Source organism: Anguilla rostrata, chromosome 13, assembly GCF_018555375.3.
Source record: "Anguilla rostrata isolate EN2019 chromosome 13, ASM1855537v3, whole genome shotgun sequence".
In the NCBI taxonomy this organism is placed as follows: domain Eukaryota; kingdom Metazoa; phylum Chordata; class Actinopteri; order Anguilliformes; family Anguillidae; genus Anguilla; species Anguilla rostrata.
Genome location: NC_057945.1, coordinates 15,346,230 through 15,364,035, shown reverse-complemented (window position 1 = coordinate 15,364,035; position 17,806 = coordinate 15,346,230). Strand labels below are relative to the sequence as shown.

The 17,806-nt window shown below is 41.1% G+C and overlaps 1 protein-coding gene across 1 annotated transcript in view; it reads right to left on the bottom strand.

Moving 5' to 3' along the window:
* Positions 1-1,765: 1,765 nt before the first annotated feature.
* LOC135238367 (phosphatidylinositol 3,4,5-trisphosphate-dependent Rac exchanger 1 protein-like) overlaps positions 1,766-17,806 on the bottom strand; it is an 80,680-nt gene continuing 64,639 nt past the window's right edge. Inside the window, exons 27-40 of the mRNA XM_064306160.1 lie at positions 17,164-17,252; positions 16,411-16,493; positions 15,708-15,798; positions 15,178-15,306; positions 15,026-15,067; positions 14,105-14,322; positions 13,423-13,525; positions 12,520-12,663; positions 11,920-12,034; positions 11,229-11,295; positions 9,559-9,734; positions 8,443-8,545; positions 8,009-8,076; positions 1,766-7,505 (exon numbers count right to left, since the gene is read on the bottom strand). Of these exons, the coding sequence (XP_064162230.1) occupies positions 7,463-7,505; positions 8,009-8,076; positions 8,443-8,545; positions 9,559-9,734; positions 11,229-11,295; positions 11,920-12,034; positions 12,520-12,663; positions 13,423-13,525; positions 14,105-14,322; positions 15,026-15,067; positions 15,178-15,306; positions 15,708-15,798; positions 16,411-16,493; positions 17,164-17,252 (1,471 nt within the window). The 3' untranslated portion in view covers positions 1,766-7,462. The remainder of the gene's footprint in view (positions 7,506-8,008; positions 8,077-8,442; positions 8,546-9,558; positions 9,735-11,228; positions 11,296-11,919; positions 12,035-12,519; positions 12,664-13,422; positions 13,526-14,104; positions 14,323-15,025; positions 15,068-15,177; positions 15,307-15,707; positions 15,799-16,410; positions 16,494-17,163; positions 17,253-17,806) is intronic.

Sequence of the window (17,806 nt, the reverse complement as noted above, 5' to 3'; positions counted from 1 at the left end):
ACGGGACTTGTCAAGACCATGAATTAAAAAAAATAAAAAAAATTTAAAAAACATGCCCAATAAGACATGAATGTATTCAGACACAATTACACAAAGCCCCAGCCTAGGCAGTGCATTTGTTTTGATCTTCACTGTTCTGTTTCTATGACTACCACCAGTTCTCTCTCTCCAAGGCCAGCACAGAAAAAACAGGATTCTGTGGCCCCTCCTGTCTCTGACGGTGCACCCCACAGACAGGCTGCCATCTGCCAGTAAAGATGGGGACACTAAAGATTCTTTTAATATCCTAATGTCCACCTCGGCTCATACAATAAAGCTCTATCCTACCTTTCTGAAACTCTGAAGTCACATCCAAAGACATATGGTTTATACCCATCGCCAACATTACATAGGCCTACATGTACATGAACACCCCCTCCCCCCAAAAACAGAAACACAAACAGCCACATATAAACACAAGAAAAGTATTCTAATTAACTGACAAATGTCATATTTGCCTTGTGCCCTCTTTTTCAGAAAACCCGCACACTCCATTTCATTGCTATAGCAACATGCAGTGTGGAATAATACAACCATTATTGAGTGCACTCCACTGCTGAACTGCAATTCTTGACAAGGCAATTAACCAAGTTAAAGCCCCCAGCTTCAAAACCTCTGCCGCATTTTTACCAGCTTATACAACAGCCATCAATACAAGCATCTATACAGATGACACGTATGACCCAGCTAAGCTAACAATAGGACACTAAGAGGTAAACTTGCTTTACAGCGTAAAACAGGCCATGTTACATAAGCATCCATTTGGAAAAAAAAACAAAATAATCATTTTTAACATCGGTCAGTTGATAACAACACTTAACTGTCATTAGCCCTTGCTATATAAATCTACAATTATGTGATTTTTTGGATAAACATGTTTTATATATTTGCATGTGTGTACGTGTAACCTATGTACCTGTAGAAACAATATAATGGTAACCACAGAAAATGTGTCCTATATTTATTAAGTGTAAATATTCACTTTGTCTTCCTAAACAATTTGGTGTGTTCATTGGTGAACTCTCCAGACTGCACTTATGAAGAAAAAAAAGGAAATGAACACTAATAATAATTCAGACAAAGCATTTTGGTTGAACCCAGGCCCGTCTTATTCATCCATGACCACAAAGGTGTGTGCACGTAGCAAAACTAGAGTTTTGAATGTATGGTTTGAGTCCAAAGGTGAGGGAAGAAGGACTAAAGGATATTTTCACTGGTCTTCTTGTGTGGATTTTCTTATTTATTCCAGGCAATTTCACCTATTACACACTTTCAACTTCTTCATCGCATGGCTTCAGCAAGATGCCTCATTATGACAAACTATGGCTGAGTCTTTGGTTTAAGAGTGAGAGTATGATACTACAAAATATAGTCTATAATATTGTAACTGGAGATAGAGCAGAATGTTGATTGAGAAGGATTGATCATAATACAATTCAATGCAATGTTATTTGTCTCAACTTAAAACTATTTAATATAAATAATATATACATACATAATACAAAACAAAGCATTCTTATCGATCTCTTAGGCTATTCTATTATTAATACTATTACTATTTTAATTAGAAAAACAATAAATGGTATGCTGCATTTCAGATCAATACTATAGTCTTCACCAACTGATTAGCAAATTCCGTGAGGACTCAAACTGATGACAAAAAACATGTAACAATGTAACTCTCGGACCTCAAATTAACCATCAAATTACAATTCAATCATAAAAGTATGTTTTATGTTGTAAATATTTTATTAGCTGTAACATCTGTAACAAACTGAAAAAAATTTGACACTTAGAATGTTTTCTAATGTTTGCATTAATCACGCATGGACACATAAAACAAAGCATACACATAGAAAATATGGAAAACAAACTATTAAAACAAACTATTAAATTGTAATATTACAGGACCATTACCCAAACATACAAATAAACTCAATTAACCATTGCTTTACTCTGACTTTGAATTAATAAAATAACAACACAAGTATAATGATTAAACAAATGATTTGGGGTCTTTGATATTTCTGTTAAGTAATACCCTTATTATAAAATAAGATTAGTGACCACAGCCTCATCAGTGTTCCCAGAAATGGTAGTCATTCAAAGACAAAGGGGATGATTTGTGTACCTGTCCAGCCAAATCGCTAGACTGAGTTGCTATGGATACAATTTAAGGCAAATCACAGACCATTGTTACATGAAAAAAGGACATGTTCACTGCAACAGCTTAACCCAGCAGCCATGCTTCCCCCTTGATGTGCCAGTACAACAGAATGTTTGAGTGAAAATCATCCATTCTTTTCTGTTCAGAGCACAGATATGCTTTACAGCAACCTGACTCTGAAAGGATTAAAGCCAGTGAAGAACAACACTTCCCACAATGACCAGTGCCTGAGAGCCCATTGTAATATAAATGCTCACCAAATCGGCCAGATCCCGTTAGTGGCACACCTTTCCTTTTGTCACTGATTGGCTTGAGGAAAACCGACAATCACACGTTAAACGCTACTCCAATCTAACATGGTTTCCTTCTTTTTAATGAGGTATTCAGACAAACATAGTTCCAACATAGAATTAAACGCAGTACAGCTTGTACACCAGGGGTGTCCAGTCTTATCCGAAAAGGGCCGGTGTGGGCATAGGTGTTTGTTTCAGCCCAGCATTACGACACCTGATTCAACTAATTAACCAATTATAGTGTAGTCTTCAATCAAGACCTCGATAAGTACAATCAGGTGTCATAGTGCACAGCAAGAACAAAAACCTGCACCCACACTGGCCTTTTTCGGATAAGAGTGGACACCCCTGATGTACACACTTAGTTCCTTTAAAATTAATGACATCAAAGTCACCAATTCTGACTTGGAAATTTGCACACCTCTTCTTATGTCGGCATTAGTATATTCAGACTACATTTTAACATGAGCACATGCTTACATTAGGGAGATACAGATGTGTAGCTGTAACCTCATATGGCAATGTGATTATAGTCTGAATAATTGGCTTAAGAACATTTAGTTTAGGAACTGCATATTTTTTAAATTTAATTTTCTGTATAACCTTCACATGAACATCAGCACTTAATATTGTACTGCAGAATGTATTTAGCGTACACATTTGACTTGGTTCAATTAAACATACAAAATGGTGGCATTGTAGGAAAACTGTTAGGGAACTGGGCTTGTAACCCAAAGGTTGCAGATCAGAGCAGAGTCCCCAACCTGAATTGCTTCAGTACATATCCTGCTGCAAAAATGAATACTACGGTATGTAAAAATGTAAAATTTGGTCTGGATAAGAGTGTCTGCTAAATGCCACCAATATTTAAGTAGTAATTGTCCATGGAGCTCTATAATCATGTTTAGACTAGGTCCTAGGATGTTCTAGTATGCTTTTTGTTGTGTAATTCCTATATCATTTCCAGTCATTTAAACAGCTAAAATTACATGACATAATTTCTTGTATTGAGGTTTTCTAACCTTTCAGTAAATGTGAAAGATATTTGTTTTGGGAGAAAATAATAATAAAATATTATATAGATAGGTGCCTGAAATTATGATATTACCATGCATTTATTCATAATAATAAATATGAATAATATACAGATGATGCATTCAGTTAATTTTAGCTAGCTAGTCATATTCAAATTAAAAGCTCTTGCTCGGAATACTGATGAGAACACTATTTCAGGATTTATTCTTTTTATCAGCAGGAGACTGTAAGAAACACTTTAGATCTAAATTACCCTTTAAAGGTGCAAAAAAAAAAAAAAAACTCACAAGAAACACAAAATGAAAAGAAGTAGCAAAATGAAAAACGCAGAGGCTGTGGTTGAGGCACTAAGAGTCAACCTGACATTTCTAGGTGAAGGTTAATAAGCACTTTCCTGAAAAAGGAATTCTCAACTGAATTGGCAAGGCCTGATGTAATTTCAGTCACGTTCTGATTCTAACATTTATCTTGGAAATGAATATTTCACTTTCTATTTTTTTATACTTTTTAAAAATCATTATTTCTATTTTATTATATGCTGTTGATTGACCCAGTTTTTTTTGTGTGCAATGAAAGATATGCACTTCCAGAAGTTTCTGAGAGCTGGTCAACTTTACAGTGGCTGGTATAGGGTGATTGGGGGATTTGTAGTTTAAAGCAAGAAAATACACTTCAGGTAACTCCAAAACAGTTTTTACAGCAGTGATAAGCCTAGAGGTTGCACGTGTGTATATCACCTGATTATTCTACCAAAACCGTAAGTTTAATCTTAATGGTTAAGGACCATTTCTCCCGGCATATGCAACCTGTGCTCAAGGAAATTGTGCTACGCCACAATTTAATTTGACAAAACAACATACAAGTGCCAACATAACATAACTAAAACTAATATTTGCCTCCTCCTACACCAGCCAGATTTATAATGAGAGAGCCCATCCAGATTTATAATGTGTGACACCACCCAGATTTATGATGTGAGACCATCCAAATTTATAATGTGCGTGACCATCCAGATTTATGTGAGACCATCCAAATTTATAATGTGTGAGACCATCAAGATTTATAACGTGAGTGAACTATTCCTTTAACATCCTATCTATGTGTTTATTGTTCAGTGATCAGGAATAATTACATAAGGCTGCAGAAGAGGATCATTTATTTATATTGGCTCTTCGCTGTTGTTGCCCCTCAATACAACTGCCAAAAGTTAATGTTATTTTGTCACCTGTATTTACAAAAGCAGTTTCAACACCAATTCATATGAGAACACCAAAGTACATATAGGGAAGGACGGTGAGACAGCCCTACTTCAAATGAAGATAACCTATGCCCATATAATAAATCCTAGGTATTAACACAAATAAAAAGAACACTTGTGTGGTTCATGTGTCACTTCTTAAATAATCAATGCGTAATAACAGTGCTTTCCATTGGAAAATAAGTGCAGTCTAAAGTAAGCAGATACAATCCAAATAAAAAAATAAAAATTCAAAAACAAATAGAAACTCAACTGAGATGCTGCCTGAAATGTCCATGCTGGTTTTTATGGGCCTGTTTAGATACAAACTATTAATAATTTCCTAATTTATCTTTTCGGTTCCAAAGAGATTAATACGGCATAAAACCTCTCTTTATTTCTTAAACTATTCAAAACGTTTCAACTGGACTTATGCTACTACAAGTTGGATACAGTTTTGAAAGTTCAATTCATGAAAATGCATTTAAAAAGCGCCTCAGAGTAAGAGCAAAAGAATCAGCCTTCTTTTGTCCACATCTGACCCTTATCCAATTGACCCACAAGGCTAAACTGATCCTAGATCAGTGCTCCTACTCTGAGAAGCTTTGTGAATACAGGCCTGAGACCAATGCTGGTGTTTCACCAACATGAAGAAACCCCAGAAAATGAATGCAGACTCAGTTGACAATAAAATCACTAACCTTTCCATTAAGACCAATTCAGTCTGTATTTATTTTCTTCATTGGCTGCACACACGCATATTTCGTCACACTGAATGCAAAATCAGAAAGGATTTCTTTACTGTGTAACCCTAACCACACTAGTAAATTACCACTCATGTAATATGAACCATTATCTGGAACCAGGTTTCAATGACGGATTTACACTGGCTGTGGTCCATTCTCCACTGTTCCACTGTCCGACTGAGGAAAATCGAAAATAATTTCACCATAATGACTTTGATGACAAAATGAGCTCATTATTAAGGGTGTCCCAAGCCGATCTCGGCAAAAATGGCCCAAAACGATTACGTCTCACCTATTTTACACATGCATCTTATCTGATATTTAAATTAAAGGAAGAAAATCCCTTTAATTTTAAGCGTCAGATAAGCTTAACTTACGATGATGGCATGTCTGGCTAGACACATTTCCAATGTCTCTCTTTCCCACGTAAAAAACCAAGCTGCCTTTTTAACTGGTCCTGCAGAGACTTGAAGTCATGGTGACAGAGTGTAGTGCTATACGATGTCTGTCGAGAGAAGGAATCCTTTTCGGCCCTATGCACACGTAATACTTTTTCGACCAGGCCGTGATCATAGCCTTCTCACTGGCCCGTCCATGTTATCAGCCCTGCCAATCATTCATACGTACATTATTACAAAAATATTTTTTTTTTTTCAAAAAGCATTAAAAGCCTTCTTAATGCCCTCATAAATAATAACATTACTCTCCTGCAAAGAGCAAGCAGTTACTACATACTGCATGTTGGTCACGTTCAATATAATAAACATTCTGGTTATAAATATATACAAAGAACTACATCATATAAGACACTGCGTTATTTTTACACTCTGGCTACCCCTTTCAAATTTGAGTTCAAAGATGAGTAACACATAGGAGACATCTTTAGTTCTTTAGTTTTCTGAATCCTTAGATGTTTAACACCATATCATGGAGAAAACATGTTAATTTAAGAGCTACTCTTGAGGTCACACATTTTATGATAATATTATGCCTCTAATCATGTGCCTATTAACAGCTGTTTAAATTATTTAAATTGGCAACAAGAGAGACTTTATGCATTGCGTGCATTAAAAAAACAGCGTACGACACACCTAAGATTTAAATATATTAAAACAAATTCAGTCATCTTCTCTCCATCTCTCCACTGGCTGATTCAAGTCATATTCATCAATTTAATATAGTTAAAATGATTAAAATTAGAATGCATGTGTAGCTTGGAATTCAGATGATAAAATTCTGTATACCTGAAATAATCAAAGGGGTTAATGCTGCGACGTGTGGTACTTTCAGGGAATCGCACGTGTACGGAACTGGCTGCTTGTGTAGCGGCTGAACCAGCCAGCCCAGCTGAGGCTGAGGCTGAGCGCGTGCTAGCCGAGCTCTTCCACAGGCGTAATCTCCTGAATTCTCAGGGTCAGGGACGGCTGGAGAGCCCTTGAGCGTCCGCTCCCCCGTGGCTCCCCCCGCATCCGTCATCCCATAAATAATTCACACGGTATGGGGGGGGGGGTGCATTTGACATCGCGGGTAAATTGCAGTCCGACGAAGTTGGATGCCGGGGGGCAGCGGAAACGCACCAATCGGCAGGCTCGGACAGGACCGCCGGGGGGCCCCTCCGGGATACTCCAAATCTCCTCCGGGTGTCCCCGGATCGACAGGCCCGGCCCGTCTCTTAGGGGCGAAGAGGTCCCCGTGGTCGATGTGTGCATTTCGACTGAAGGTCATTATGGTCGTTCCTGAGAAACTGCACCGTTCTGACTGTAAGGTTTTCTTGCGTGTACAAAGCTAGGAGCAACAAATATCCTCCGTAGGATCGACAATTCTTTCTGTAAGCCTGGATTCCGGAGGGAACTTCCTAACCTTCTTTAGAGAGTTTTGTAACATCGGAATCTTAGTGAAACTAATAAAATCCTGCGGCTAATATAACTTCTGGTTTCAATGTCCCTTATAGATCTCCATCTGAAGGCGGCAAACACAACTTGAAGAGCCTAAGGAAAGAGCAGAAGTCAATAAAAATGTAATAATGCAATCAGAAAAATACACAACAGAAATCATATCTTGGAATGTGGCAATGGAAAACAGAAAATTATTCACGAGAGACATTTAATTCATGTCATTCAGGTTAATTACTCAGACAACACAGGTATGGCATATGGAATTTAGTTACATTTCTCCATAATTATGCACTGCAATGATAAGGCCTGATATTAAATGCCAATTTCCAGGTGAACTATTGCACAACAGCTAACCTTGACAACTTTTATTAACCATTTAAAGCTTTTTATTAAGCATTTATTAACCATTAAATAATGATATTTCACATGCCTGAAAAAGGTATATGCCTTTTAGGGATATATCTAAATATATCTAAACATCTGAATAATATGTTACTTCTGGCAAAGTATTTATTTCTATTTATTCTGAATTTCTATTATTCTGTCATTTTCTCCAACAGTGCTAGTCAGTCATATTGTACACATAAAAAATGTACCTTGGTGCAGAGGGAGGCATCTGATCCATTACTTTTAGGTTTTTGGCAGAGATCTCAACCCGTGTACCCTGTCCAGACAGATTTACAGCGTTTCCATTTCATTTAATCGCATTTCATTGAGGTGCAGTGTCTCTTGATATACTAACAGCCAACTATTTCACACATGGGTACAATTAATGGCCATTTCTAAAGGGAGCTGAAGGCCCTCTAAGATGGCGGGCCAACAACAGGGCTATTCTGTACACACATTTCCAAGAAATATATGAACGGAATTCTGCTTAAAATGAATAGCGAGGGGAGGGGGGAGTGACTTCAGTATACAGTAAAAGCACAATGGAATTTGAGAAGTAAGAAAGATGCAGCATAACTTCTGGATGAGTTCCAGTGCCGGTTGGCTACTTCTCTTTAGTAATGCACCTGTTTAGTAAGGCTACCTGTTTGCGCATGATGTCCGTGGCCTGCATGATGCACCTGGGCGGCAGGCCGTGGTTCCGAGCCAAGATGGTGGCCTGCTCCAGGGAGATGCTCAGGGTGCACCTGCCCAGGAAAGAAGGAGAGAGAGAGAGAGAGAGAGAGGGAGGGAGTGAGGGAAAGAGAGAGAGAGATAGAGAGAGAGACTTTAGCTGCAGCTGCATCATTGGCGCATGTCACCATGCTCAGGAACAGGAAGTGAGCCAGAGTGGGCCCTGACTCAGCCCCTGGGGGTGCGGGAGGGGGAGGGAGGGCTCCTCTGACAGCATACAGCACTGTACCCGCTGTGTGCAGACTACGGCCTTCCTCAGTGTTTTTCTTCACAAGCACGGTTTTGTATTGGTGGTTGCTGAACTCACCAAATAATTTGTAAGGGGGGGGCAGGAAAAAGATTTAACAAATTCCAGACCAAATTCTGATAAAAATGCTTGCTGACCAACGACAATACTTACAAGACCACGTGCAAAAAGACACACATCAACTGAACAACAGCTAAAATAATGCTTTAATCAAAGCATGCACATTTTATGACTCAATACGTATTTACATGTTAACGCGTTAACTATATATTCACAATTAAATACATATTTATATCTGTATAATAATGTCTGTATGGAATCTGGCCAGGGTGCTCTGTCTAGAAGCAATATTCCAAATGTCACTTCTTGTGCCAGCTAAACATAAAATATTGTCTAAGAAGCGAACAACCAAAACGCTTTATGAAAATGAGAACACTTGGTGATGCATGAGGTGCAGTCTGTAAGCCATATATGAAACCTCCCCCTTGCTTTGGGGGTTCAATCCCACCCCCCGCCCCAACAACTTCTGAGCCATCATTCCCTCTCTGTCCATTACCCGCTCTACTTTCTCCCCGTCTGAATAGAGCAAAAAACACTAAAGCAGGGCAGCCTGTCTTAAAAAAGAGGAAAGATTAAGACAACACTTATTATAGTTACAAGAGCGCAAAGCACAGTGGCAAGATTGACTCAATGCCTTAAAGCATGAAACCAAGTCTAATAAGGCATCTCCAACCTGCAGTTCCATATCTGCGCAGGGAACTATTTTGGGCGGAAGGTTACCTCTGCATGCCGGTGGCGCACATGGTGATGTGGCAGGCGCCCAGCCGGTCGCACAGCTCGGAGGACACTGCCAAGACGCTGACCCCCGACGGATGGGCGCTCCCGCTGGGCCTGACGTTGATGTAGGACTGCATCAGCCGACAGAGGTCATCCAGGGCGTTGAGGGGTCGCAAGAGCTGTGGGTGGGTAGGAGGGTGAGTGGGAGGGGCAGTGAGGAGAGGGGGTGCGGTCACCAGGAGGTCAAGGGAAAGGTCAAAATCATTCATTAAAATCACGGCCTCGTCCAACCACAACCTTAGCCAGCGTCACAAATTAGCCTCAGCACCAGACCTTCTGCTAAGGCTCGTCATGCAAATAGGTCAGCTTCTTCATTTGCGCCAGGGTTTTAACTCTCGGTGCTAACTTGACACTAGCTATTTTGCAGAGTAAACATGAACGTTGTTTAACACATTCCATTACATTTAATCAAGCAAATGCTTTTATTCATAATTACTTGAAACTAAGTGCTTAAGTGAAGTCAAGTTCATGAAAATTGTAGCAACGAAGAAACACTGCATAGAGCCAGTTCTGGTGCTACCTCAAAATACACTAGTACTATGCTCACATATTCGCCCATTTAAAATCATGAGCAGTTGGATTCATTGTATATGGGTTAAACTCTATGCATTTGCTTCCAAGTATGGTTCTAACCATCAGGGCTAGAGTTTGGGACAAAATGTTATTATCATATTATTCCGGGGCTCAGGAAAATTCACTGACCATTTTGAGAGTCATATTTGAGATGAAACAAGTCTGTTCTAAATTAGGTACTTATCGAGATTGTTACTGTTGCATGAAATGTCAACCATAGAGAACAGGAAAACTTGCAGAGGGATGCAGACTTGGGTCAAAAACTCCACTTGAAATAACACTTCAGACATCCATATTCATGCATATTCCTAGCAGGTTCCAAATACAAAATTACAATACTCAGAACAAAAATATATTCTTCAGGAATACTCTGGAACATGGTAAGGTACAATTATTGGTAGCACTGCATTCAGATAGTGTCAGATTCTTTTCCTACTAATCAGCAAGCAAACAAAAGTAAGTTGCTAAATAACCCTTCCTTAATGAACATGTGGCCTAGCAACTGGAAATATGATTACAAGTAGCTGTCCCCCCTGCACTCATTACCACGACAACACTGCTAATGAGACATCGTTAAAGAGCACCGTTAAATAGCTCTGGCCAAAGTCATTTTCGGCTGGTCAGACCGTGAACACCAATTCTGAAGAATTTCCAGAAATTGAATAATTACTACAATAATTGCCACTGTTATTATTATTATTATTATTATTATTATTATTATTATTAATACGCTTTTTCTCCCTTCATTCAACTGAGTGCAATTGCTTTGAGGAGGTCATCTGAAATAAATATTCCTTATGTCCTCTGGCACCACCCTGTGGTCTCAATTAGGATGATCTCAAGCAGGAGAACAGAGAGATTTGCTATTTTTGGCAACATGCACATACACTCAAACATACAAACATACATACATATATATACATACATACACACACACACACACAAGAAGAGGTAAAGTTTTTGTACATTATCGCATTTCAGCATTGCCATAATTTGTTTTATAAAGGCATCTACAATAAACTTCAAAACATCCATCTTACCTGGTCTATTTTAACAGCAGTGGTGTTGGAGTCTGTGGACAGATTGGACTTCTCTAGGTAAAATGCCCTAAAAATAAACAAAAGATTTAAAATAGTATTCAATAATAGTAATGTCTGCCAGCACTGTCTACCAAATACATTAATATTTAAGTGTAAATGCGACTGTAAAATCTGTATTTGAAAATTCAATTGTCTGCGTATTTGAGTATTTTCCAATGAAATGCCACAAAAACATTATTTATGTTTTCAAGCGCAATTAGAAAAAAATTGAATATTCTGACCAAATGAATGAAATCTGTAAAGGCTCATTTGGGCTGAATCAAAAAATCGAATTGAAAATACTGGTTTTCAAATATTTGCATGACAAAAATATATTTGTATACTCATTGTAATAGTCCTGAATAGTCCTGAATGTGTTTCCAAATTTTCCAGTATTTAAATACCATACTTTTTAAAAAAAGCTACAACAATTGAAAGTAATTTAAATACACCAAATACATATTTGACCCAGATCTACATAAACAATTCACAGCTGATAAAATATATTATCAAGTGTTACCGTGCAAGAATATACTCAGTGAATATTTGCACAAGTATAAGGCATAAAGTTTAATATATAAAAGGCAGAAAACCGTCCGCAGTTTGGTGCAGGATGCCCAGCTGTGAGGAGTCCCTGCTGCAGTCGCAGTACCTGAGTTTGCGGTAATAGGCTTTGGCCTTCTCCAGAGACACTGCGTTGATGCTCTGCTGAAATTCCTCCATGGCCACGCAGTCCTGCGCAGTCACTCCCTCCGGCCTCTCCAGCGCTGACGCAATGCACGCATGGGCACGCATGGACGGACAGGCAGACACACACACAGACAGGCAGGCAGACACACACACAGACAGGCAGACAGACAAAATCTCCAAAACGTTAGCCGATAAAGTGAAACTATTTAAAGCATTTTAAAGAGCCATCCAACAAAATAACTTTGTTTCCCGAGACCGGTCGTTTGGACCTCTGTGTAGTCTTGAGAAATAATCCTGTTAGGATTCCGCTAATAAAACCTTAGCTAATTTGAAACAAAACCCAGCACAAAGGTTGGGTCCACACAGGCCGATTTAGTCCATTCACAAGGCTGGAGTGGACCATGCAGATCTGGAATACGCCACTAGGTGGGGACAACACTCTTACTAGCGTACTTGAGAGTAGTGCATCTTGCAGCTTGATTGCTACAGTACATAGCCATGCAATCCACACAGAGGGATATGGGATATGTCGGTTCGTGTGAACGCTCACTGGCTGCCTCACCTCTGGAGAAGAGCACCGTGTGGAGTCGGAGGCAGCCCCCATTGCGCAGGCGTCCGGGCAGCTTGCAGAAGTAGGGGCTGTCCAGGTGCAGGGTGACCCTCAGAGCCTGGCGGCTGCCTTCCACGCGGTAATACACCGGGGCGTCTGATCGGCCGGGGGGGGGCGGGTAGGGGGGAAGACATTAGCCAACTAGTGAGATGCTTCAGTCACATAACGAGATGCCTTGTTATTACCATTCCCAACTGTAAAGAGTGATTACACAAAGGTATTATCTTCTGTTTCCACACAGTTATGGTTAGAGGCAAGTTTAGGCTGAGCTACAATGTAAAATTTGAGAACAATGCTGAAATTAACTGTTTTAGATGAGAGAAGATACTTTGGAAGCAACAGACTGTTGGCTGTTTGGCTGGTGGGCATGGGTCCACCGCAGACCACAGTATACGATGAGGGGATGCTAATGGGGTTCACATGCTAAAATGTCTTTTTTTATTATTTACATTTTCAGGTCTTCACGCCTCAATCATTAGGTGTAACCACTGTGAAGACTAAACAGCCTTTTTTGTAAATGCTGACAGAATGAAAAAATTGCAGACCTATTTGGATGGATCCCAATCAGCATAGTTATTTAGAGGCTAGCAGTGTGCATAAATGCTCTGGTCTGTGATCACTGTGTGTGGTAGTGATGCTGTCCCACAAGTGCTAAACTACCGTGCAGTGTCAGAAGATGTGCTCTGTGAATGATTACTCATTTGTTTATTATGATCTCTGTTGGGATATTTTGGCTTTTGGAATGCCCCATGAGATCATTTGTTAAGTTCCGGAAAACACAGAGGAAAGGAATGTGTCCAACATTCATTTCAACCATTGATGTTTAAAAGAGTACAGCATATTAGTAGATCTCACTTGTGACCAGGAATTCGTCTTCGAGTTGCCGGAAGTGAACAGTGACTTTGTCCATGTCCAGCAGTGCTGCCTTGGTGTCTTCTAGCATTGTCCGCTCCTCCTGCTGTTGGATGGCACAACAGTATGACATTTAACCATCGGAAACCCAAACTGAATCAAAGCAAATGCAGACAATTGTTTTCTTAAGTTGAATTCTTTCAGATAACGAGATCATTGAAATTACATTTGGCCCACCTGGTGCTGGACCAGGTAGAAGGCATTCATTCTAATGTCTTTCAGCATTGGTCCTGGAAGATCATAGTATCTGTGGCCTTTACTTACTCACCAATGGTATACCTATGCACCTGTCTAAATCAATCACCGTCTTCGAACGAATGAACAAACAAACGAATGACGGAACGACCAAGCGACCGATTGATCGACCGACCGACCAAACAAACCACCAAACAAACAAACGAAAAAACAAACAAGAAACAAACAAACTTCCCACCAAAAAATCAGTGCTTTAATGAAGCAGGATATCCTGCTGGATTGTGGTCCACAAAAACTAAAGATACAATAAGGTATATTTATGTATTTAACAGTATGACTGTGACCTAACGATTCGCATGTGCTTCCCAGCCGTACCTGTGCTAAAAAAACAGACTCTTGACAGCGTACTTCGGAGGAGGGGGCCTCTTACCACGTGGGGCGACAGCATGGACTGGAAGCTGAGGAGCACGCCGATGGCGGAGACCTGCTCCAGCCACTTCCTGCTGACCTCCCGGCTGTCCTCCTCGTACTCGCCGTTGTTGTTGTAGCGGAAGTTGAGCGCGGCCAGCAGCTGCTCGGATAGGGTGCTGAGCGCCCCCACCGCGCTCTGGCAGAACATGACATCACGGCGCAGCTGCAGGTCCGTGTCTGCGCAAACACAGGGGGACACGCGGCTCAACACTGCCCCCCAACTGGATGCTTTTGAATTACAATGCTAAAAAAAACTGGCTGCACGCTACCCTCAAAGGCAACGGAGCAAGGCATTATTCTTCTGTAGACTAAAAGTTTAAATGACTGAAATTGGATGGGGGGGGGGGGGGTGTGCAAGAGTTAATTTAGGGATGACAATAACAGCTGATTAAAAGATCTCATATATTCTACAGAAAAGTGATCAGATTAGGAATAGACCACGGAAAAATTTTTCTCCCTAGTAATGAACTTGGTCTGTCGAAATGATAAATGTGAATAGCTGGAAATCAAATAAGCCAGACAGCCAGATGAGAAAAACAGAATAAGAATAAAGAATACAGCAGTACATCAACAATAATACGCATTTCAACCATTCATGTTCATCTTTTTAAGGAATATGGGCAAGCTACTGCCTAGCCACTTCAAGGTAAAACATGTCATTCTAGGCATGGTGCAACACAGCCTGACATGCGACCAGATGGTTGCGGTTTTGAATCCTGGATGGGCCACTGCCAAGTTACCATTGCATAAGGTACATAACCCAAACTCAACCCGTCTCAAGATAACGTGCTAGGGCGAGATGCTACATACGTAGGACTGTGGGGGAATGTCTGCGGGACGAATGAATGGGGGTGACGTAACGACATTTCAAAGGAATTACCTGTGCCCTTCAGCAGAGCCAGGAGCAGCTGGTTCTTGCCATCTGAAACACAACCGCGAAAGGAGTGTCAAACTCGTTGCGTTTTCCACCGCAGGGACACGCGGTCTCGGGCGGCATGCCGACCTCCCGGCGCCGGCGAGCGGGCCTCTTACCCTCTACGGATCTCTGCAGGCTCTCCACCAGGGTCTTAATGGAGCTGGGCAGGTTCCAGGGGTCCTCCTGGATGTTCTTATCGATGAGGCACCGGCAGTGCAGATTCCAGTCTTCAGTGTGACACACGTCTGTAGGGGAACAGGGGTGTGATTTAGCGACTTTACCGCCGTTTCATAACGAAAAGGGAGGCGGGCGTGCTTTCGCCCTAAGCAGTCTTCGCCGTCTTAAAACGTGGAGAAAACAGGAAATTACTGTTATTTTTTAAAGGTTGTTTTTGTTTTTTTTTGGCATATTTTTAGAACGCGAGGGTTAGTCATTTCCTCACAGCCGTTTCTGATCGCACGCAGAAGCTAAAGGTAAACACGCCGGACTACGTGCGTCGCGGTCAACAGAAACGGGAATAATGTCGCTTACCGGACCTTCCATCGTCACACAAAAGCGTCTTGTTGCTACAGCAGAAGACCAGCAGCAGTGGAAGTGAAACTGAAAGAGGCTTTGAAATGAAATGAAATGAAAGGGACTCTGTTACCCGGGTGACCGTGCTCCATGGGAAAGTGCTTGGTCTCCTCGGACGCCTTCGTCATGGCGGGGCCTTTGAGCAGACTGTTTATGGAGTCAACCTGCAAACAGAAAACACGGCGTCGCTCAAAAAACGAAAACGGCCTCTGCCCAGCTTTCCACAACAAGGCGATTCATAGCCCTGCGGCAATGGAAATTCGTGCTTTGAGATGGTTTGGGGTTTTTAGATGATTCGTTCAGGAGACAAGTTCAAAGGTCACGCGAGGGTGGCAGAGGAGAGCAGACGGCGAAAGGGCCGCCCCTGTGCGGAAGAGAGGCCTGAACACGGGCACGTGCGAGAAAGGGAGGGCCGTGGACCTGAGGCTAATTCGCTAAAGATGTTGGCCGCTCATGCTTGGAGTCGTCAGTACGAAATGTTCCCGAGCAGATTTAGCCCGAGGAAGCGTGGAAGAGTGCAGACGCACCCCAGGTGCTTTCCCGTTATTACATCAAAGCCTTTTCCACAGCTAGACCCAGAAAGAAAAATAGGAAAGGTACATTTGTCTAATTTGGTCCGGGGCCTGTCCAGACGTCGGTACAGGTTTGCCCCAGGGCCGTACGCTTGTGGTTTCGGGGCCTGTACAGTGAGCAGCCGATGCTGGGGGGGGAGTGGGGGGTGGGTGGGAAGTGTGTGGTCAGGGTGGTCTACAGGCCGATCAGGCGCCATACTGCACCTGGTTAAAGAGGTGCTCCAGGCAGCCGTGCAGTTTGTCCTGCTTGTCCAAGGAGATTCTCATGTCACACGGGAGCTCGTCACCTGGAAAGCAGCAAATGACAATTTTATCTGCCTACTTTCTTTAGTCTTACCATCCCCCTTTTGTCACTTTGTGTGGCTTTTCAGTTTTATTTGGAAAGTGATTTCAATAATAATAATAATAATTATTATTATTTATATTATTATAAATAATATGTAATAAAAATACTAATAATTAGAGTGTTGTTATGGTCTGGCTGTTTTCAGTGAAGAAACAAAAGACAAAAAGGGGAGACAAGCAGCAGCCTACAAGTTTACAGTCCGCTAGTATTTCTTTTCCATTTTTCAATTTCTTTTAGAATAGTATTTTTTTTTTCCCTAAGCGTTTAAATGTAATGTTTAATACTCTCCAATATTACTTGGGCTCCTGCACAGACACAGATCAGCTGTAGAAAGTCGAATGTGACAGCGGTGGGTAAAACCTTATGGCGAGAGAGCGTGTGCTCCCTGGCCGCCCCCAAAATAGTGACGGCCGCGCAGAAGCATGTGACGGAGCGCGAGGAATCATTAACGCAACGTCAATGCAACCGCTAAAATGAGAATCCACCACAATAACCACATTCAGGCGAGGGGTCCTGTGGGGAGCGCCACGATACACTATTTGAAGGTATTCCTTTAAAAAAATAAATAAATAAATAATAATAATAAAAAAATAAAAATAAAAAACCCTTACCTGATCCCATCTCGTCGCTTCCCAGGTAGGAGCTGTTGCTGCGGACGCTTGTGTACGACAGCACGGAGTCGCGGTTGCTGTTGCATTCGCTACAAGAGAAAAAACAGGCCAGAGTTTAACGGCAAGCCCGAGATCGTTCCACAGTACCTCACAGGTTGCGGCTTGCATTTTTAATTACACTGACGTGCTATTTGACACACTAGAACTCCTTAATACGATCTGCATGGATGCCAGTTAAGTGCTTTTTCTACTCACATTTACGTGCAACGATGAGCAAAAAACAAATGTCATCAACGCAGGAAATTCTGAATTTGAATTATGAATTGTTCTTTGGTTTAATTTTCTTTGACATAAAAGGGCACCGTCACAGGGCTTATCATGCTGATACTTTGCGAAGAACAAAGAAGAAATTAAATTCGGAAATCCACATAAAAAAATTTAATTGGTTATCTTCAGGTGACACTTCTAAATGTTAGATTCCCAGGGGTAATGTTCTTTACATTCTGTTTCACCTGAACTTCTTTTCCTTATCATCAGTGGAATCTCCAGAGCTAAGGCTGGCTTCCCACTCATAGCCAATATAGTTGTCAGAGAATTTCTGTATATCTGATATACGCATTTATTATTTGAACTTTTGTATTAA